Source organism: Streptopelia decaocto, assembly GCF_964273445.1.
Source record: "Streptopelia decaocto genome assembly, chromosome: 1".
NCBI lineage: Eukaryota > Metazoa > Chordata > Aves > Columbiformes > Columbidae > Streptopelia > Streptopelia decaocto.
The window spans coordinates 208,610,191-208,632,773 of NC_138663.1; the positions used below are offsets into that span (position 1 = coordinate 208,610,191).

At 42.3% G+C, this 22,583-nt stretch overlaps 1 protein-coding gene across 1 annotated transcript in view; it reads right to left on the reverse strand.

Annotated features, from left to right (window-relative positions):
• The window catches only part of ACER3 (alkaline ceramidase 3), a 71,244-nt gene extending 50,085 nt beyond the window's left edge, over positions 1 to 21,159 (reverse strand). Inside the window, exon 1 of the mRNA XM_082076022.1 lies at positions 21,017 to 21,159. Coding sequence (XP_081932148.1) covers positions 21,017 to 21,119 — 103 coding nt within the window. The 5' untranslated portion in view covers positions 21,120 to 21,159. The remainder of the gene's footprint in view (positions 1 to 21,016) is intronic.
• Positions 21,160 to 22,583: the final 1,424 nt, after the last annotated feature.

Here is a 22,583-nt window from a genome sequence, read left to right on the forward strand (position 1 = left end):
TAATTCCATTTAAATAAAAAAAAAGCAGTGGGATATAGATGTAGATTAGCAAACAATACCAAGAAAGACAAAGAAGGTGACACAGCTACATACCCATACCTCTAACATAAATTAACAAACAAGGAAGTGAAACAAGCTTTGAAGGAAATAGATATGGACACTGAAAATGAGAAAGGAGTTTAACTGTCAAGAAACCGAATAATTTTTATCTGATTTTCTTAAAAAAAAAATAAAATAAGAAAATATTGCAGCTCCTTGGGAATAGCAGAGATTGGAGAATATGCAACTGAGGAACACAGCAGAACGTATGTGAAATAATTAAAGGAGAGATTTTTGGTTATGCCTATAAGAAATGTTATTTATCTGAAATGAGATGAATGCATGTGGATGAACCTGGTCTTGAGCCTGTACAGCATTCCTATATTTCAGTACTGGTCTCCTTGAACACTGGTCCAGGGGGTGACCTAATTCTTCTTTAGTGACCAAAAACCATTTTATTATATCTTCAGCATGTCTGCAAACCGAAAGGAGGACAAGATTATCAGAGGAAGAAATGAATGAATTCACAGACTGAAATGACAGGAGCGGGATTAAACAGGATGGTCAAGAACATGCTGTTCAATGTGAATATGAACCCTTATTCCAAAAGTAGGATTAATCTATTTGAGGAGGCAGAAAAGTGAATTAAGATCACACGGTGACTAACCATAAGCCATCACTGGAAGGCAGGGACCAGACCCCCGAAATTTATTTCCAGTAGAGGCAGGGAAATAGTAATACCTTCATGCAAGCCCATGGTATAATATAAGAAAATCCACTGTTCTCTAGTTGCCGATAAAAGAAAAAAGAAAGCACATCAGGTGCAGAGAAGCATCACTCAGATGGGAGTGATGAATAGGAGCTCACAACATCAGAAGGGACAAAAATTGCCTGGCTCACCTAATCGAACAAAACAACAGCTGGGTGGAATAAAACCACGCTCTGTAAATCCAACACGAGTCAAGTCCAAGGACAAGAGGGAGTTATTTGAACTAAAGGATAATACTGATGAAAGAATAAACAGGTATAAACTCTAAATAAATGCAGGCTAGGAGTTAGAAGAAAGTTTCCCATTGATGAGGAGTCATTTACAAGTGTTTCCCAACAGAAAAGGGCAGCATGATGCCCCAACCTGCTTTCAGGGTGAAGATCAGTAAACTCAAAAGCCAGATTATATGATGTGATGGCCTATTGCAGTAGTAAATTAGACTATATCCACAAAGATTAAACACAGCACTAGGTAAAGCACCTATTTAATGCCTAAGTATGGCAAATGCAGACTGTGTGACTCACCTTAGAAATATCACAGGAAGCTTTCAAGACTGTTTTAACACAAACCAGTTTCAAACTACTGTTTTATTCCTTGGGGGAACGCCACACTGTAGCAGAAGAAAATCAAATTTATGCAAAGCATCATTTCAATGGGCCTCTGTCTATGGGAAGGACAGTTGGATGAGCGTTAAACCACATCTGCACCCTGTTCTACAAACACAACAGCAAAACTTGACAAGTCTTTTTTACGATGCAGGTACATTCAGAGCTTCAGGTGCTAAAAAAATGCATATTATCATAAAGGCACTAAAACCACCTCAAAGACAAAAAATATAAACTTAAAGAGGAAATAATATTTACAGGCAAACATGGGCACAATACAACTGCTTACTGTTCTATAGACAGCGTGGTACAGTTACAGGGTACACAAATTTGAAGCATCCTGCCTTCCATAAAGTTCCCATTTCCCAAAATATGTAGGTAATTCTACATTAGAAAGTCATTTCTGCAATAAATTTGGATGAGACGTCAAAAGGATAAAAGAAAGCTTTAAATATTTAAGTTGTAATGGAACACGGTCATAAAGAAATACTGTGCAGAGTGTAAAAACATTCTTTCAGCTGCTTTCAGATACAAGAAATTCTATCTCAACAGCTTTCGTTTCTGGAATAATCTCAAGAAGCTGTGGTGCAAAATACAGCTCGTTAGTAGAGTGTTTACCAAATTTAAAGAAAACACAAAGCAATCCAAGCAACACATGGATTCAGGTGTGTTTGAGAGCATAACCCGCTACCATGGGGATAAATCTTTCTTTAAAAAACAGGGTTTCTTTTGGAAGAATCTCTCGAGATATGAAATCAAAGATGAAGATACACAGAGAATAACAGTGAAAAGAAGCTGTAAAAAAGGTTGTCCTGTGACCCAGCAACACCGGAGAAGGTAAAACATGAAACACAAAAAGGTGTTTCGAAATCAGATTTGAACTGGAGGAGCAGGTAGCCAACAGCTTAAAGAGTGAGGAGAAATACAGAATATTCCCTTATAAGAATTTCATTCAAATCTAACATGGGAGCTCTTGCTAAGATACAAGGAACTTGTAGCTCACCTGTGACAGCATTTTAAGTGTCCACAGAGGAATTAATCTCAATAAAATCCAACAAGTTTCCATACCCTATATGCTATGTATTATCAGTCGATAATAACTAAACCAGAGCCCAGAGGAGGTTTGTATCGCTGACCTTTCAAAATACAGCCATTTGACAATTGCTCAGAAGATCCAACTACACAGAATCAGCTGTTTTGGCCACGAACTTCAATTTTGAGCTGTTTTCGCTTACGGCTTATCACCAGGAGGGCAGTATAGCAATTAGATTTTCACTTCCAACAACCATTTTTAATATCTTCCACTTCAAAGTCTACAATAACTGCACTTGAGAGCGTCAGGAAATGAAAACTCCTGCCTCCATTTGATATTTCAGAAGGACCTCGAGGGGAGAAAACCGAGTCATCCCGACGGGAATTTTGCCAATATGTAATTACTAAACTCCCTACTTGCTAATGTGCACAAATGATCAACATAAACTTCCTGTTAGTATGAGAAACACAACAGCTGACCAGGCCGGAGCACAAGACAAACCATGACTTCCATTAAAAAAAATTAAAAATGGAGGTGGGTGGTGCTTAGAGTGTTTATTTTTAAGTTTGAAGATCCCCTTCTTACCTCCTGTAATTTTCCTTTCCAAACTAAGCAAGCCTTGATTTTGTTTACCCGGCCATTAACTGAAGCTGCTACTTCATCAATTCAGCTGTGACTCTGATTAGCCACCACGTTTCTAATAACAAAATGGGGAAAACACTCAAGGAAACAAATAGTGAAACAATTACTGAGCTCTATAAGCTATGTACGAAAACTTTCTGAAGAACTATAAAAACGGGCACAAATAAATAACCATTCAAGCTAATGGGTTACTAGAGAGACTATTAGATCTCCCTAGGTATTTAAAATAAAATCAGAAAACTAAAGAGCAAGTTAATACAGACCATAGGGATGATAAAATATAAAGTTAAAGAAAGATTTATCCCCATTTTTAAAGTGAGGGTTTCTCTTGGAAGGATATGGAGGGTTTCTCTAGGGATATGAAATCAAAGATACACAGAGAATAACAACCAAAGGAAGCGTTAAAAGGGTCGTCCTGTGACCCAGCACCACCAGAGAAGGTAAAACATGAAAGATAAAAAGGTGTTTGGAAATCAGATTTGAACTGGAGAAGTAGGTAGAAAAATATGATAAAGTGAGTACATTACAAAGGAATGTGTCATTAATCTAGCTCTGTATAGATGCTGGCATACTATTATGAGAAAAACTAAGGGACAAATGGGGGGGTCAGATGAAGCAACCAGGAGTACAAAGGAAAAATCTTTAAAAAATAAAAAGGAAAAAGCTATCTAAACATCAGCCAGTTTGCAGCTACAAGAAAACCATGTGGAAGCCAGATATAGACAGGGGAAGGATTGACAACAATTATTTGTATTGCTAAAGATGATCATTCTGATCAGTGCTAACAGACCGAAAGAAGGAAACAGGAAGTTTAGGTAGAATATCTAGAAATTTAGTTTATTTGGCAGCAGCAACATGTCCCAAAAGAAGCCACAAATCCTGGAACAGCTTCAAACACGACTGGACAACATGGTTCAAGACAGGTGAAGAAAGTAATCCACTGTGGGCAAAATGAGGAAGAACAGGAGGCAGGACCACCAGCCTCCTCCTCCTCGATGCCAGCACCAACACAGAGACATACCGGTGTGTGAGCACACGGCCTTCCAGCCACAACGGAGCTCGGCTTCCAGTAAGTCCAAGAGCTGGGGTAAAGCCAAAAAAACTCAAGGCAGAATTGCTGCTGCGGAGCTGGTGGCCAGCTGGGAGGTTTTTGTGTCGAAAGTCAACGCGCGGGGCAGCGGTTCTAGATCTTCTAGGGGGCCTGTCCCTTCTTAGGCCTCTGTTTTATTGGGATATATAAATATACAGTGATATCCTTTTGAACAAAAATTGCCCGGGTAAACCATTTCAGTGATTTACAGGGTTGGGGAAGGGTAATGAGGTAATTTTAGGAGGAAAAAGAAGATTAATTATTAACAATACAACTGATTTTTATAGCCAGTGCTCATTTATGAGCGGTTCCAACATGCTGTGTCAAGTGATACGTTCTGATTTATGGCTTTGCACACTTTGTATTCCAGCTGTGGAATTCTTTCCCTTGGCATTCATCATACTAGTCCAGTTAATATTTTTGTAGACTTTTTTTTTTTTCTCTGATTACAGTATCTCCTGTTACATTTGTGTTCTTCAAAACAATCAAAAGGTAATTAGAAGGAAAAGCTCTTGACACTCCTAACAAAGCACACACAGGAAAGCTCAGTTCGAACTGGTAAAGTGTGGGTGTATTTTCTAATGCACAAGCCTCTCTTTGCTATGCATGTCTTACAAAAGCACTGATTATTAAACTGCTTCTGAATTGCCCTAGGTTACAATTAAGCTTTCCTTTTCTTCACCCTCACCTCTCTGCATGTTGCTTTTGCTTTTTGTGTAGTAAAGACACTAGAAAATTAGAGCCTAACAGGAGACGGTACTAATGCTGACCTTGCTTCTTATGTACATTATACTAAAAATAAATGAGTGAAAGCTAATACCACACAAATCCAAATTTTAAAGCTCCACACGTTTCTTCTGAAGAAACTGATACCACAGTATCACAGTATCACAGTATGTTTGGGATTGGAAGGGACCTCAAAAGATCGTCTAGTCCAATCCCCCTGCTGGAGCAGGAACGCCTAGGTGAGGTCGCACAGGAACATGTCCAGGCGGGTTTTGAATGTCTCCAGAGAAGGAGACTCCACAACCCCCCTGGGCAGCCTGTTCCAGTGCTCTGTCACCCTCACTGAGAAGAAGTTTCTTCTCAAATTTAAGTGGAACCTCTTGTGTTCCAGCTTGATCCCATTACCCCTTGTCCTATCATTGTTTGCCACCAAGAAGAGCCTGGCTCCATCCCCATGGCACTCACCCTTTATATATTTATAAACATTAATAAGGTCCCCCCTTAGTCTCCTCTTCTCCAAACTAAAGAGACCCAGCTCCCTCAGCCTTTCTTCATAAGGGAGGTGCTCCACTCCCTTAATCATCTTGGTTGCCCTACGCTGGACTCTCTCCAGCAGTTCCCTGTCCTTCTTGAACTGAGGGGCCCAGAACTGGACACAATATTCCAGATGGGGTCTCACCAGGGCGGAGTAGAGGGGAAGGAGGTCCTCTCTCGATCTACTAACGACCCCCCTTCTAATACACCCCAGGATGCCATTGGCCTTCCTGGCCACAAGGGCACAGTGCTGGCTCATGGTCATCCTGTTGTCCACCAGGACCCCCAGGTCCCTTTCCCCTACACTGCTCTCTAATATGTAATCTCCCAACCTATACTGGAACCTGGGGTTGTTCCTGCCCAGATGCAGGACTCTACACTTGCCCTTGTTAAATTTCATGAGGTTATTCCCCGCCCAACTCTCCAGCCTGTCCAGGTCCCGCTGGATGGCAGCACAGCCCTCCGGCGTGTCAGCCACTCCTCCCAGCTTGGTGTCATCAGCAAACTTGCTGATAGTACACTCAATTCCCTCGTCCAAGTCGTTAATGAATATATTGAATAATATTGGCCCCAGTACTGACCCCTGGGGCACTCCACTAGATACTGGCCTTCAACTAGACTCCGCACCATTGACTACCACTCTCTGGCTTCTCTCCCTAAGCCAGTTTGCAACCCACCTCACTACTCTATTGTCTAGACCACACCTCCTCAACTTAGCTGTGAGGATGCTGTGGGAGACTGTGTCAAAGGCTTTACTGAAGTCAAGGTAGACAACATCCACCGCTCTGCCATCATCCATCCACCTTGTTACATTCTCATAAAAGGCTATGAGGTTGGTCAAGCATGACCCACCCTTGGTAAAGCCATGCTGACTGCCCCTAATAACCCTCTTATCCTTGATATGCCTTGAGATGGCACCAAGGACAAGCTGTTCCATTACTTTCCCAGGGACAGAGGTGAGGCTGACCGGTCTATAATTACCCGGGTCCTCCTTCTTGCCCTTTTTGAAGACTGGAGTGACATTTGCTTTCCTCCAATCCTCGGGCACCTCTCCCGTTTCCCAAGACTTGGCAAAGATGATGGAGAGCGGTCCAGCAATGACTTCAGCCAGCTCCCTCAGCACCCGCGGATGCATCCCATCTGGACCCATGGATTTATGGATGTCCAGACTATTGCTCCCTAACCCAGTCCTCATCGACTAAAGCAAACTCCTCCATTGCAAACTCCTCCCTTGCAATTCAGGAAAACAACATTATGCAGATTTAATCTTGGATGGTGAAACATTCATTGCTGGGCTAAGAAGTTTTTGCTTTTCCCCCTAAAATCTAAAACATATTGGTTACCCACTTAGTTTTTGCTATTTCGGTGTCTGAGCAACCCCAGTCTTATGTGTACTTATCAGGATCCTTGCAAGAAGAGGACAGACTAGAAGAAGGTACCTGAGTCACAAAGAAACTCGCATAAAACTGAAGCGAAGACCTCCAAACACCAAAGTGTTTCTCCAGCTACTAGACCATCCTTACCTGCCACAATTAAAATGAATTAATTCACCACAGCACCTCTCATAAATAAAGCCTTGAAGCAGAAAGTACTTCAGAGTGAGAACAGGATACCTTCGAGAAACAACATTTTTGCTACCAGTTCTTATGTTTAGCATAACAGAGTCCTCTTCCTCCCAATGGAATTCTAAAAGGCTATCACAATTACAGAAAAAGTATCTAAAGACCCAGAACTTGGATTTATGGGGGTTTTCTTTGAGGAAGGATGACTGATCATTTGTCAGAGGGATGTCTTGAAGCCTTTCATGAGTGAAGTCCAAGATCTGCAAGAGATGCTGTTCCTCAGAAGAGGGTTAATAGGGCAGATTATAAAAGGTGGAAGACCAGCTGTGAAGATTAACAGATAATTATGAAATCAACTGCAAGGAAAATATTCTGAGGTGACAGGCCAGAATAAAGACAGCAGCAACAGCTAAATCAAAGCGCCACGTTCCTCATGTTTGAAGCCAGTTTTGCTAATTATCTTACTGTGGCTCTAGTTATGTCTATCACACCTATCCCAGTCACAAGTGCAGGGCACTCTGAAGCAGTAATTAATGGGTTTTGGGGTTTTGAAAATAATAGTATTTCAGGATGTAACAAAAGTGCTACAATCTATCCTTGGCCATTTTATGAGATTGAAGCCTAGATAAATATAAACACACACAGCTCCTTTACAGGACAGTTTATTCCCAGTCCATTTTAGTGTTGTTTTCCTGCAGTATGGGAAGCCTTATGGAAAAGAAAGCATAATTCCCCTGGTATGCATGCACGTAAGATGATAGCAAGCAGATGAATTACTTTGGAGTACACCTGGAAGGATTTTGCAAGCAAATTTAAAGTAAAAACAGTTGACATAGGCAGATCATTTGAAATATCAATCTAGAAAGCTCACTGAAAGCAAGTGCTTACAGCTGGAAAATGCAATCAAAGTCTAAAAAGATTAGGCTGAGATGAAGTAAAGTTAAAATATTACATGCAACAAGCTTGTTGGTGAAGGGCAGATTTGCTGCTATTATAGCCTTTACTGGAAAACAAAATAAAACATATTTTAAATGTTACTTTAAGACAGGTTAATGATATCAGATTGGAAGGAAACAACCAAGATGGGGAAGCTTAATTCTTCAGCCACTGCTAAAACTAAGCAGTGACCAATATGATGTTCAGTGATCACCCATTTGATTTTCATCATATTAACTCCTTCCAGTTCACCTTTCTTCTTCTGTGCCAGTGTCAGTATCTTGGCTTCACACCCAGTGTCTACACCAATGACTCCAAGTCTGGAGCAGAAAGCACCGCTTTTGTTAGTCCTCACCACAAACAGAGATATCTACTCGAGGCACAGTGAGCTGTGAGTATCATCTCAGAGGCTCTGGTAGGACTCAAGGGAATGGCAGGAAGATGTGCCAGAGGAGGTTCAGGTTGGTCATGAGGAAAAGGTTCTTCACCCAGAGGGTGCTGGACACTGGAACAGGCTCCCCAGGAGGTGTCACGGCCCCAAGCCTGACAGTGTTCAAGAAGAGACTGGACAACGTCCTCAGACACACGGTGTGAACTGTGGGGTTGTCCTGTGCAGGGACAGGAGTTGGATGCGATGACCCTTGTGGGTTCCTTCCAACTCAGGACATTCTATGATTTTATGACTCTTCAGGCGCTGTGCAATGCCATAGGAGACCTGAGCATTCAAGGAGCCCAATCTGCTCACTGGAAGGTGGGTGGCACAGAATAATATGTGTTAATCCTCTTTTCCAGGTATTTGTAGCTTTAGAGTAGCCTTTCTTCAAAATCCAAATCCTCCGTCTTTTCCTCCCTTTCTGGCTATCGGTGTGGATTTCCCCTGGGTGTCCAGAATGATTAAAGTCTCTCCTACTAATAACTCATGTCATTCTTTTGTATTTTGCCCTAACTGGATGGCAGGAAATTAAAGGTAAGATGCTGTGCGACAAATGTAAAACAGAGCAGGTGGGGATAATGAAACTATTGAGCAAACACAGCCTGATTGAGATATACAGCAATCACTCAAATGCTGATTAATGACAGTCCCTCTCTTACCAGTAGTACTAATAGAAAATCCCATCTATAACTATCTTTTTTTGCAGGACTGCATTAAATGAAAAATCCTAAGGCTACCTGGAATATGACAGAAGAAAGGCACCTGATCTCCGAAATTATTTGGATTCTTCTTCACTCCTAAACACTCAACTTTATCTCTTTTTCTCTGAAGTCTTCATAAACTTTTCCAGTTAATATTACAACCTCCGGCAAGAACTTTCAACAGTAACCAATTAACTGACTAATCCAAGACTCGAAGGTTGTTGCTCCTGGTCTGCAGCTTCTACCTCTAACTCTATTCTTCAGTTACTATCCAATCATCATTTCAAGACACTTTCTTGATCTTGCTTGAAAAATGAAAAGAAAGAAACTGACTTTGTCTATCAGCCCAAAAACCTTGGCAAAGCTATTTATCTGGAGGGAAAATGAAGCTGCTTCTTCACAAAGACAGTAAGATCAAAGTCTAAATCTTAAGTATCTCACAATCTAAACCAAATGCGGGAAGAGATATACAACACATTGAAGGTTTGAACTTTAAACACTGGCTTTTTGTTTTAAATATAACTTAATGCAGTACCTACACAATAACAGTTCAAAATGTTGGTGTCAATCATTTGGGCAGAAGTCAATTTTACTGAATAACGGTATGAAACATTCAAAAACTGAACACAAAATCAAACAAGTTCCGAGCACAAATAGTAGCTCAAAGACTGACAGAGGAAACCTTCACAGGACAGATTTGAGAGAAATGCAGAAAAAATAGCATGAAGCAGAAAAAAAAAAAAAAGAGGTTAATACAAAAACATGTGGAAATCAACACAGTAGAGTTTTAAGAAAAGGAAACCGTTCTACAATATTTCTCTGCAGCCTATAGAACAGAGAAAGAAGAAAAAGGCAAGAAAAGTTAAATTGGGATGGCCTCAAGGTTTCTGAGTATTGTGCTGACATTGTGCTGAAGACCATATTCTGAGGGGCATCACAGGAAGATAAAACTTGGACCCTGAAATATTTAACAGCCACCAAACCCCAAATATCTGAGTGAAAAGCAACTGTGATATCGCATATCACAAAGCCATAGCAGTTTAAGTGAACAAAAACAACATCTGCTGTATGATTTCACTACCACGGTGCATTTCTCTGCTGCTTTCCAAGGTATCTACACGAATCAATTGAGCTGATTCTCATTAGAAACTTCACTTACCAGCTCAAAGGAGGGACACGCAACACGAACAGGCCAACACTCATCCGGTTTTAACTTTGCTACTTCTAAAGAAAGCCATGAAATTCCACACTGCCACTTTGTGGAGATGGCATTAAACTGTTATCCATTTGCAGAATCCAGATGTGGGGGTGCAGGGGGCTATCAACAAAAGTGCACTGCCAACGTTCTTTCTAAATATCTATCACTACATTGAAAAAATAAAAACATTTTGCTCTCCAGTTTTCTAGGCTGTTTACTCACGCACTGGTCAGCGTGTTGTATACAGTTGGTTCTCTCTGCTTATACGGGTCATTTCCAAAACTGTGAAAAGGATTTGAGGAAAAACAACAACAAAACAAACAAACAAACAACAAACACAACACAAAAGAAAAATAAATCCAAAGGAGGGGGGAAGAAAAAAAACACATCCATTTTCACTCATGAGCAAAATATCACAGAATCAAAGAATGTCAGGGATTGGAAGGGATCTCAAAAGCTCATCCAGTGCAATCCCCCCACCGGAGCAGGAACACCCAGATGAGGTTACACAGGAAGGTGTCCAGGCGGGTTGGAATGTCTGCAGAGAAGGAGACTCCACAACCTCCCTGGGCAGCCTGGGCCAGGCTCTGCCACCCTCACCATGAAGAAGTTTCTTCTCAAATTTAAATGAAACCCTTTGTGTTCCAGTTTGAACCCACTACTCCTTGTCCTATCACTGGTTGTCACCAAGAAGAGCCTGGCTCCATCCTCCTGACACTCACCCTTTATATATCTGTAAACATTAATGAGGTCATCCCTCAGTCTCCTCTTCTCCAGCTCCAGAGCCCCAGCTCCCTCAGCCTTTCCTCACACGGGAGATGCTCCACTCCCTTCAGCATCTTGGTGGCTGTGCTGGACTCTCTCCAGCAGTTCCCTGTCCTGCTGGAACTGAGGGGCCACAACTGGACACAATATTCCAGGTGTGGTCTCCCCAGGGCAGAGTAGAGGGGCAGGAGAACCTCTCTGACCTACTGACCACCCCCCTTCTAATCCACCCCAGATACCATTGGCCTTCCTGGCCACAAGGGCCCAGTGCTGGCTCATGGTCACCCTGCTGTCCCCAGGACCCCCAGGTCCCTTTCCCCTACACTGCTCTCTAATAGGTCATTCCCCAACTTACACTGGAACCTGGGGCTGTTTCTGGCCAGATCCAAGACTCTACACTTGCCCTTGTTATATTTCATTAAATGTTTCCCCGCCCAACTCTCCAGCCTGTCCAGCTCTCCGGATGGCAGCACAGCCTTCTGGTGTGTCAGCCACTCCACTCAGCTTTGTGTCACCAGCAAACCTGTTGATAGTGCACTCTATTCCCTTGTCCAAAAATATCACCAGAAGCAACTCTGAGTTTATATATATATATATATATAAATATTTTTTTTTTCCCTTAGGTGTACAATATTTAAATTCTGAAAAAAATCTGTATGCTGTGGGAAGAAAGCAAGTATTATCTGTAGAAATCCACCCTGCAGCTCTCCTCCCATGTGTAATAACCCATTGAGCAAGCCCCGCAGCTTCCCTGGCACAGTCTGGGTCTGACAGGGCCCTGGCAGCGTCCGGCAGGAGGAGAAAATTGAAAATCCTTCCAAAAGCAATCAAGTCTGTAATAAGAATCACACAAGCATCCCCTTTCTTACACAGCAAACCTTGTTAAGTACCTATAGAAGAAAAAAAATGCACCCTTTTTACCTAGAAGAAATGCGAATTCCAACCTGTGACAATAAAAAAATAAGTTATTTGGGTCATTTTAGTTCCCCGCTGTAGGTGATGCATTTGATTTCAGAGAAAGCCAGATCTGGAGGTCCTATTTCTGAAAGACGCATAAGTAATTTTTCAGGTATCCCTGAGTTTGGTCATTGTGTGCATAAAACACTCATTAGAAGAGACCACAGTAGCATGCTTTCCGGTTGGGAAGCAGTGCCCTGCCTGCAAAAACAAAGGGTGATGACCCGGAAAACCAAAAAAAACCCACTGATAAACAAATAGCAGATCTAATACAGCAGACAGAAATACTCTGTCCCAAGGTTGTCAGTGTGCAGACTACTTTCAATGCTCAACTATGCTACACAGCTGTACAGAACTTCTTTTATCTGATACCGCATCAGATTCCTAGATACTGGATCGTGTCCAAATGAAAATCCTTATCCAACTGGAATTAGCAATTACTGAAAATCCAGCCTACAGGTAGTAGCATCTTGAGCTTCCGCTGTAAATAATGAGCTCATTAAAGCACTGTATAAATCAGAAAGCTTCCAGGGTCATGTTTTATGACCATGAAGTTGATACCTTGAAATCTTACTAGTTGGAATTAATAAAAAACCCATTTTAGTGTCCTGTGCTGTACCTCCAAGACTCACAGAAAAGCAGATGTGAAGGAAGAAACAGAGGGACAGGCACAGCTGATACGAGTTATGTTCACTGTCCCAGCTTTACTTGCCTGGTGCTGTTAGATAGAGGCAGATGCTCAGCTCATCAACAACACCACATCTTCTAATTCTGTGTGCTGGTTTGACTAAAAATGAGTTAATTTTCTCCATGCAGTTAAAAAACTTTCTTTTTCATGGCTAGCACGGTCGTTATTTGGACTCAGTTTGAGAACAAGAGGTAACACCGCAGCACAGAGTTAATGTTTTCAGTTGCTCTGGTCTGAGCGCCAAGGACATTCTGAGCACTCTGCCCACAGGTGTGAGGCAGCGAGGAAGGGGGGCAGTGATGGGGCAGAGCTTGACTGACATTCAGACTGATCAATAAGAGTATTCCATCCCATTAGCATCATGCTTCATATTAAAGGGAAGTTGGGATCTTCGGGTCTCTTTTGCTCTCACTCTTGGACACTCGCTCTCTCTTGAGCACGTTCTTCTTCGCTCTTTTTGTTGGAGACGGGGGAGTTCGGTTCTGGACATTTAGTTTGGTCTTTTACTGTTTTGCAGTGTCCTCTGTGCCTTTCTGCTTCTTTTCCTCTTCTGTCTCTTTGGAATCGGCTGTTCGGGACCAGGTGCTGCTTCCTGGGACTGGCTTCTCGGTATGGACAGAGTTCATGAGGAATTGCCTTGAATATCTTTTATTTCTATTTTATATAGGTATTTACTAGTAGTGTATTAGTATTTTGTCATTTTATTAAACTGTGTTTAGCGCAATCCAAGTTTCTCCCTTCCCTTTTGACTCTCTCCCCTGTTTGGGGGAGGGTGAGAAGGGGGATAAGCGAGTGGCTCCTGTAGTTGTATTGTTAGTTCAGGTTAAACTATGACATTCTGCTTGTCTGCTTTCCTGCCTAAAGAAGACTTGAGCCTTGCCTTCTCAAACCTAAAAGTCAGATCTCAAAATACCACTGTGAACCTTGTCCAGCTGAACCAGCTCACACTTTTGTCCCCTTCTCCGGTTCCTCTGGTTAAGGAGGAGAAAGGGAAGTGTCACATGGACTAGGCTGCAAGGAAAAATACCCTCTTGCTTGCAAAGCCATCTGGAGATCCTTTAAGAGACACCAGCCTGCACACATCACTCCCGGGTCACTCCAAGGACACTGGATTCCAAAGGAACCAAAGAATAATGTCTCCCCAGAAAAACCAAATAAAATAAATCCCCAGGAAACAGCTGGGAAACAGATACGCTGCTGGGCACTAATCTCAATTTTTGAATAAAGTTTGGAATTTCCCTTAGGAAACCTCTGCAACGTGGAGGGCACGTTGAGTCACCAGTTGCTGGAAAGGCAAAGAACTTGAAAGGAACCTTGTAAGGCTGGGGGCGGGGAGCACAAAGGATGCGTCTCCCCCTCAGGACTAACAGAGAAAGTAATTTCTGCCTCCCAAGCTCTAGACACACTGGAGTACGTACTCTGTCAGATGGGCCTTACTGTAGAGGAGGTAATGATCCTGTAGATGCTGACTGCACTGATCACTTTGAAAATCTCAGTTTTTCAGTCACTGATCACTGTGCATATGCAGCATATTTCTTCAAGAAAATTAATTTTTTAAAACAGATAGAAAAAAAAAATATATATCCTGGTTTTTGAGCTAGCACAAAACCCTCAAGTAGTTTACAGTTGCACTTTCACTTGCACAAAAGAGTCTGTGCCCAAAATCTTAAATTCAAAAAGTGACCAGCAAAGTCATTGGGACTCTACCCATAACTTGCCTATATGGGGATATTGAGATTAATTACTCACTAAAGCAGTGTTGTTCTGTGGTTTTTTGAGTTGTAACACTCTCTAGAATCTTCTCTCTTCCTGACACCTTCCTTCCTTGTAGCACTTCCACAGCCACAGAATAACCAAGCACCTTTAATTCACACAGCAGCTCAGCTTCCCTGCTGATGGACTGAAAAATGTCTGTAATTAATGAGGCAGGTGCAAAGAGCCGCACACTTAGAAAACTCAAAGCAATCAAAGGTAGGTAGCTTTTCCCTAATGACCACTTCTGAGTTCCCTTCTAGAATTATAAATTTCATTTTTGATACATATTTTGAATTAATAGAACTCTCGCCATTTTCTTAGCCTTTCATGATCCATGAACCTTTCTGTGATCCTCTTTTGAGAAAGTCAGAGAACAGCCGAGTGTGTCAGCACTTGCATGCACTGCAAGATGAAATGGCCATACACCACTGAGCTGCTGGGACTGGAGACAATTCCCAGAGTTCCTTTCAGCATTTTTGCAGCGATTATTAAATCTTTCTTTTGTTTAGAAAACATCTTCCCCACTGTGAAAGGCTCCAGCAAATATGGAAAGTGCAGTTTCACCTAAATAGCAGTTTCACACACACAGAGACACAACAATCCCCAGACTAAAAACATTTTTGTCTTTCAATTATGACAACAGTCGTTTTTATCTGTGACTAAAGGCTCATTTAAGGGAATTTAAAAGTCAGCAGTGTTCCTTTACTATAATTTATTTTACATTAATCTTCCTATTCCTAGCTACAAATATATATTCTGCAAATTCATACCATGCAGTTCATAAGCCTCTCTGCTTTAGCTTGCACATAAGCAAAATTAAATTGTACAAATGTCACTGCTCTGTTACCATTTGGAGTGGCAGACGTCCAATCGCCAGCTGTACAAGTACTGAATATGAAGTACTAATTATACAGCAATCAAACGCTTTGTTAAACCATATTTAAGAATTTTATTGTCACTTAGCTACACAAGTATTAGTAGATAAACACATATGTGGTCCATTACCATGGCCTCTGTCAAGTTTTAAGCATATCCATAATGTGATGGATAAATGAGAACTGTTGATTGGACACATGTAGACTTTCCAAAAGCCTTTGACCCCGTCTTTCAATGAAAGCTCTTGGGAAAACAGAAAATTAAGCTGTCACAAGATGAAAGGTGGAGTTGCATCATGGATTAGAAAGCGGCAGAGAGGCAAGAAAAAAAAAAATCATTAATTGTGGCAAAATGAATCAAAGTAGTGCCACGAGATTATCATCAGGCTTAAGTCAAGTATATAGATTTACTATCTGGGAATGGAAATAAATTAATGCAATGGTATTTACCACTGACTCAAAATCACTTAAAATTACTAAAGAAATAAGAAAGCATGACAGCAGAGAACATCTGTCTGGCTGAGTTAACTTCTGCTATTTATTCTTTGAAGGAAAGAACCCCTCTTTCAACTTCTATTTGTCCACAGCACAAAAAGCAAGCTAAAAGTGTTCATCTTAAAAAGCATCAACTGTTCCCTCAAGAATCCTGGTAAATTTAAAAAGGAAATCTGTGATGTGGCTTCCTATGATTAGGTCACTAAACACTCAAATCCCTTTCAGTCTTAAAGTTCGTGAGGCTGTGACATACTCTTCTCTTAAATCGCACTTTACAACTCATCTGTGTCCTGATGTCTTCAAATAATTCAGCCATGGCCAGGCAGTTGGTGTGATCACACCCAAGTGATCCCACTTGGTTACTGAAAGTACAGAACTCTAGAAGCCAGACGGAGTTGGCTTTATTTTATTAACTCACACGGAGAGTCCCAAGCTCAACAGTCTCCGGCTGCTTTCCAAAGCCTCTAGCAAAAGAAGCAAAAATCTAGCAGGACACCCAAGAGAACAGGTGACAGTACAGATGTGACAGTCAAAATTCAATAACACTATTCTAACTTTAAGTAAATTTTACAAGTTAAGTTCCAGAGTAATGATTCCCATGCAAAACAAATCCATGCATCTTTGACAGTTGTCTTTTTTGTGCAAAGGTTAAAAAAAAGCCACAAATAGTAGTTTCGTGTCACTGTTCACAATGTAGAGAATTCTTGGAAGGCAGTCTATGCATAAATAAGATATCTCACATCTAACAACACCGATAACAGTCATCTTATCTCAATCTCTTATCTTTTGTCTGAAGCAAAAATAGGAAGGCTCAAAAGTGGCTAGAAACATGGGTGGATTATATATATAAATTTTTTTAATCTCTAAATAAGGGTCCCATAAGGAAAGCACAGTTACAAATATTTATTTACCAGATCTCTAATGAAAACAAAAAGCAATAGACCTAATTCTGTTAATAATAATTAAAAAATTCTTATATGAAGGTAGCAGAATGTAGTGAGACAGGACCAGAAGCCAAGAAAGAAACTATTTCACCAGTTCCTTGAGAAGCCTGAAGCTATATTTCATATGCTTGTTGCTCTACATGCCAACATAAGGATATACTATCTCAAAAGCGGTCATGTGGTAGATAATACATATTACTCATGGACAATGACAGCTCAAGGCAATATTTCACATACCTGGAAACATCACTCAAGTTTGATCCAAACTGAAACACAGCACTGATTTGGTAGCAACAACAAATTAACCCCAAGGATTCTCCTGACTGAGAAGTATTAACATAAACCCTCAGGTACCACAAAGGGCTCCTTCGAATTTAAAGTATTTGTAAGAAGGGTAAAGCACTTATCATATAGACATTCATACCAAACCAGACCCCCAAAACTGAACACTACGTGGGCTGAACTGGCCTGAAACATCAACCCTACTAAAATAATGAGTAAACTGCAACATTTAAGCACTTAGTGTTAAACAACAGCACTTACATATGACCTTGTTCTTTTTGCTTGTGTGGGAGGACACTGGGTTTTTCCTTTATTATTACTATTTTGCTTAACTTGGTGTACAAAAGCTTGAGTAATTCAGCATACAAGCTCTCTCTGGGAGCTGGAAAAGATTAGTTAAAAGAAAAAAACAAACCAAACCAAAAACATCTCTACTGCCTGCCCTCTAGCACACAGGAGTCAATCCAAAGCTCCTGAGAAACCCTGAAGAAGGAATTCCTAAACCATACAATAGATTTGATCAGCGAGGGATGTAAGAGTCCTCTGAAGGCTTAGCATAGTTAAGCTTGCAAAATAATTCTTTGCAACTGGTTTTCCATTTCAGTTGGTTTATTATTCTACAAAGGACACAGAGCAGTTAGTCATCCACCTCCACAAGGGAGGAAAACTGGCTAGGTGCAGACTGAGAACCGCAAGAAAAATCATTTTTCATTATTTAAAATAAAAATTACAAAAATCTCTGAATACAGGTCATTGCGTCTGGGGTACATGAAGAGAATGGAAATACAAAGTGCTACAAAAACACCTTACCTCACCCTCACATCTCTGAATACCTACAACTGATTAGCTGTCATCATTTCCACTGGTTCTTTAAGGAGTGAATGGCAAAGAACTGCATGTAGGCTTCTGGAACACAATGTAGCAATTTGTACTAAAATTAGCATATTAAAAACAAATTGCTAAGTGGCACAAAGATGTAATTTGCACAACAAGCTTTCCATTTGGCTTTTCAGACTGCAACCTAAGGAAAACATAATATTTGACTTGGACCTGCCAGGATCCTTCAAGCTTTGGGCCTTCAATAGTTTCTTATAAATTATTTACAACAAACATTTAATGCACAATTTTTAAATACCATCAGCAGAACTGAGTGGTACCAACTCAGGGACAAGTCAGAAACCAATTTTCGGTAACACTTAAAATACTACAGGCTGTATGCGAGTTTTAAAAACTGTATCAGCAACATCACAATGAGAACTCGGAGAGAGATGAGAAACTTTCTGGCTTGTTTGCTCTCTGCATTTTAAATTTTGATCAACTAAGAAGGCCATAAAGGCATAGCAACTGACTGCTGAGCCACACAGACCCTGAATATACTCCCAGCTCTTCCGCTACAGCAACTAGATTTCAGCATAACACCTGATCTTCCAAGGTATTTAGCTTCACATTAAGTATTTTAGAGAAAGCTGAGAAAGATCCCTTAGTTGTTCTATGAATGATATGTTGTCAACCAAGTTTTGCTGGCTAAAATTTAAATGTAGGTTCATAATATCAAAAAAAGAAAAAAAAAAAAAATCCTCTTACCCTGAAAGTGCAGTTACAGTATCATTGCTAAAGAAAATCTTGACATCTCTACTGAAATTATCTATTGTTAAACTACCTCTAAGATAAAGTGGGCTTATTTACTGCTTTGTTTTTTAAACTGGGACCACTTAAATGCTCTAATTTACAGCAAAGTCCTTATACACTTTTTTTTCAGCGCAACTGACAGAACAACAAACTGTGGTCCCAAACACTAAAACTGTAAGGGAGGACCAGACTGTCTATATTTAGCTCCTTTTTCTTCAGAACACACACCTTTCCACCTCCCACCTCTAATCTCAAACGCATCTTCCTCCTCCTGCATAATCTAGAAGCAGATGAAAAGTATCAGTTCACAAAACAACAATGCAGGGGTTATTTCAAAAATTTACATGCTAGTCAAATTTATTTTCACATGGGTGAAGCAACAGAGCTTCCTCTTCCCTGTGAGGATTCTCTCTCAAATTACTTCTTAACACGAGGAAGACACAAAAATACATACTCTGCAAACGCCTCATTCTATTTAAAAACTTCTAAGTTTGTCCAGCTTTAAGAGTATTTTATTTTGTTCCCTCTTCACCCAGCCTGCCTCTTCTCAGCCATAAATCTACACACCAACTTCCTTTTTCCCTCCATTTCTCTGCTACTGTTACCCGGATCCTGCAGCTCTTCCCATTCCCACACTCTGAAGCCTCTTTCACAACTATTCATTTTGGTCCTTCGCCCATGTCACTGTTTGTAACCAGGAGTCACAGCCCAGCGTGGACGCCCAGAACCTTCCGTCTTCTGCGTGCCAAGCTCTTCCAAAGCGCTGCCGAAGCATCCCAGCAATGCGAAAGGCCTCATCAGATTGCCCGCTCCAAGAAATCCAGGGAAGGTGAGCCTGTCGCCTTCAGTTCTGTTTTCCTAGAGTCTTAAAACTTCAAAAGCAGCCGCCTGTCTCATAGGTGTGAAAGCTTTTTGTAGGACAGGGCATGTGTCAGGTGACAACGCGTAACTATATTATACCCTTGAAAATCACGGCCCAGGACACAAAAATATTTAATTTTTAAGCAAAACATCAGTAACAGAAGGTTTGATCCTTTACCTGCTAACACAACAGGACTGGTTGAGGGAACTGGGGCTTTTCAGCCTGGAGAACAGGCTGAGGGGAGACCTTCTCGCTATCTACAACTACCTGAAAGGAGGTTGGAGCATGGAGGGTATTGGTCTGTTCTCCCAAACAGCAAGTGATAGGACAAGAGGAAATGGCCTCAGGTTGTGCCAGGAAGGTTCAGATTGGATATTGGGAAAAATTCTTCCTGAAAGGGTTGTCAGGCATTGGAACAGGCTGCCCAGGGCAGTGGTGGAGTCACCATCCCTGGAGGGGTTTAAAAGGTGTTTAGACGAGGTTCTTAGGAACATGGTTTAGTGCTAGAGTTAGGTTATGGCTGGACTCAATGATCTGAGGGTCTCTTCCAACTGAAAGGATTCTATGATTCTATGAACATTATCCCTTCTCAAGCACCTCCTGGATGACCATCTAGTCAAACGCTTTCTTCTTTCCTTAAAACATGCTTGAATATATCTAAATTCCTAACTGCCTCTGAATACCAGAGTTGTAAAGTAAAAAACTCTACTCTCTTGCCACTGCTCCAAGCTATCCTAAAAGACCAGCACTTGCAACAGGGCGACTCTTTGAGATATTCCAGCTCCCACCACCTGCAACAGATCAACCTGATGATAGTCAAGACTCACCACATAATGATTAGAGTTAGAAGGGACCTCTGGAGATCATCACTAAAGACCAGTCAGGTGAAGGTGTCTGTCCTGGATGAAGATGTCTCTTTCAAACAAAGCTCCCTTCTCTGTCCCTGAACTGTTTTGCTTGGTTAGACTGGCCGTGGCTGGGTAGATGCTCTCATCTCAACGGGAGCTGAGCTGCACACCTGTGTACCTTTACAGCATGATACTCTGAACATGATTTCAGCAAAAACTCCCCTTTTTGGCTATCCATATAGTGCCACACAATCACTTCTACTCCAGAGACCCACCTCACCCGACCCCCCCACCTCAGCCACCCCCTTGGTGCCTCCAGACACCCCCTGACCCACCGCGGCTTGGGACACAGGCCAAAGGGACAGACTTGGGACAAGGGGGAGGCCCAAACAACATGCTGGGGCAGGGAAGAGAGAAAACAGTCCCAACGCCTCCTTAAAACACGGATTTGAGGGGAAAGGTGACAGGAAAACATCCATTTCCACCCGCCGGGGGTGGCTGAGGGGCAGCGGCCGCGTTAACCCGCCATTTCCCCCCCACCTCAGCAAAGAGCGGCCATGGAGGAGGGGGGATCCCCCTGCCGCGGGGCCTGGTCGGCGGGGTGGGGGAACGAGGGGGTGACTGAGCCGGGACGGGGCGGCCACTCACAGAACTCGGCGATGTGGTAGGAGACGGCGTAGTTCTCCTCGCACCACTCCAAGGTGGAGGTCGGCGGGCCCCAGTAACCCTCCCGGTCGGCGGCCGGAGCCATCGCGGCATCCGCTTCAGACCAGAGCGGACAGAAGGGGAAGGAGTCGTGGGGGGGAGGCGGGAGAAGGACGCCGGGCCCGGAGCGCAGCGGGCGGGGGCCGAGCGCTGGGCCCGCCCGGCCGGGGGAGGAGCCGCCGCCGCCGCTGCCGCGGGGAGCGGGGCCCGCGCGTTGCCATGGCGACGGGCTGCGGCCTGTGCGGGCCGGGCCGGGCGGTGTCGCGGTCCCTCTGAGGGGAAAAGCTCGGAAGGGAGGGAAGTGTTGAGGTGGAAAAGGCAGATTTAGAGATAAATCCCCGCGGGTGGGGGGGCACGTTTGGCTTAAAGGGCACGTATGGCACCCGTGTGGAGACTACGGGTGCCTGCGTCTGCCTTCACATCACGCCCTTTTTGGGCAAAAAACACACTCCCCAAAGTGGCTTTAGTGGCACTGAGGTGGTTTCCCCTCTACAACTCCATGAAAGGAGGTTGTAGCGTGGAGGGTGTTGGTCTCTTCTCCCAAGTAGCAAGTGGTAGGATGAGAGGAAATGGCCTCAAGTTGTGCCAGGGGAGGTTTAGATTGGATATTAGGGAAAAATTATTCATTAGAAAGGGTTGTCAGGCACTGGAACAGGCTGCCCGGGGCTGTGGTGGAGTCACCATCCCTGGAGGGGTTTAAAAGGCATTTAGACAAGGTTCTTAGGGACGTGATTTAGTCCTGGAGTTAGGTTATGGTTGGACTCGATGATCCTGAGGGTCTCTTCCGACCAAAATAATTCTATGATTTTACTTACAGGCTGCAGGGAAGGTTTGTAACTCGAGTGAGGCGGCGCGGTGGCTTCAAGTTTTTAAATGAACAGGCAAATGTTCCTCGTACTTGTGGGCTGGGAGGAGGAAGGAGGTTTTTTATAGCACTGCCTACTACACGGGGGTTTTCTCTCATCTGATGCCTTATTTAGTTCCCTCAGTGCTTACTACGCATACTATACTTACACCCAGAATATGCAAAGTGGTTTTCAAGAGGAGTTCATATCCAAAGTAGAGTCTAAAAAGGGAAAGGCTCAAAACAGAGGGAAAAAGAATAAAACACACAAGTAAAGGCCTAGTAATATCATCTGTGTTTTATGTTTCAGGGTAAGGTCCGAAGATTTGATGGGAAACTTTGCACAGACCGTGGGGACTATACGGACTGCAGTATTTATTATACCTCCGTATAAACACACAAACTTATTTCTCCTCATCTCTCTTGTAAGCTAAAAAACACCAATCAAAACACAGACTTTTCCTGGTGTAAATGCTGATGTTTTGTAATGTATACATCTATCACAAAGAATAACCTGACTTCTGCAGTTCAGGTTATATATAATTGCTTTCAGCATCAGGCAGAGACATATTTAATGTTTTTCATAGTGATACAAAGCCTTCAAAGCAAAATTTATTTTAGTGATGGCAAAGATTAAATACTTAGATTGTCAAAACACCATCAAAA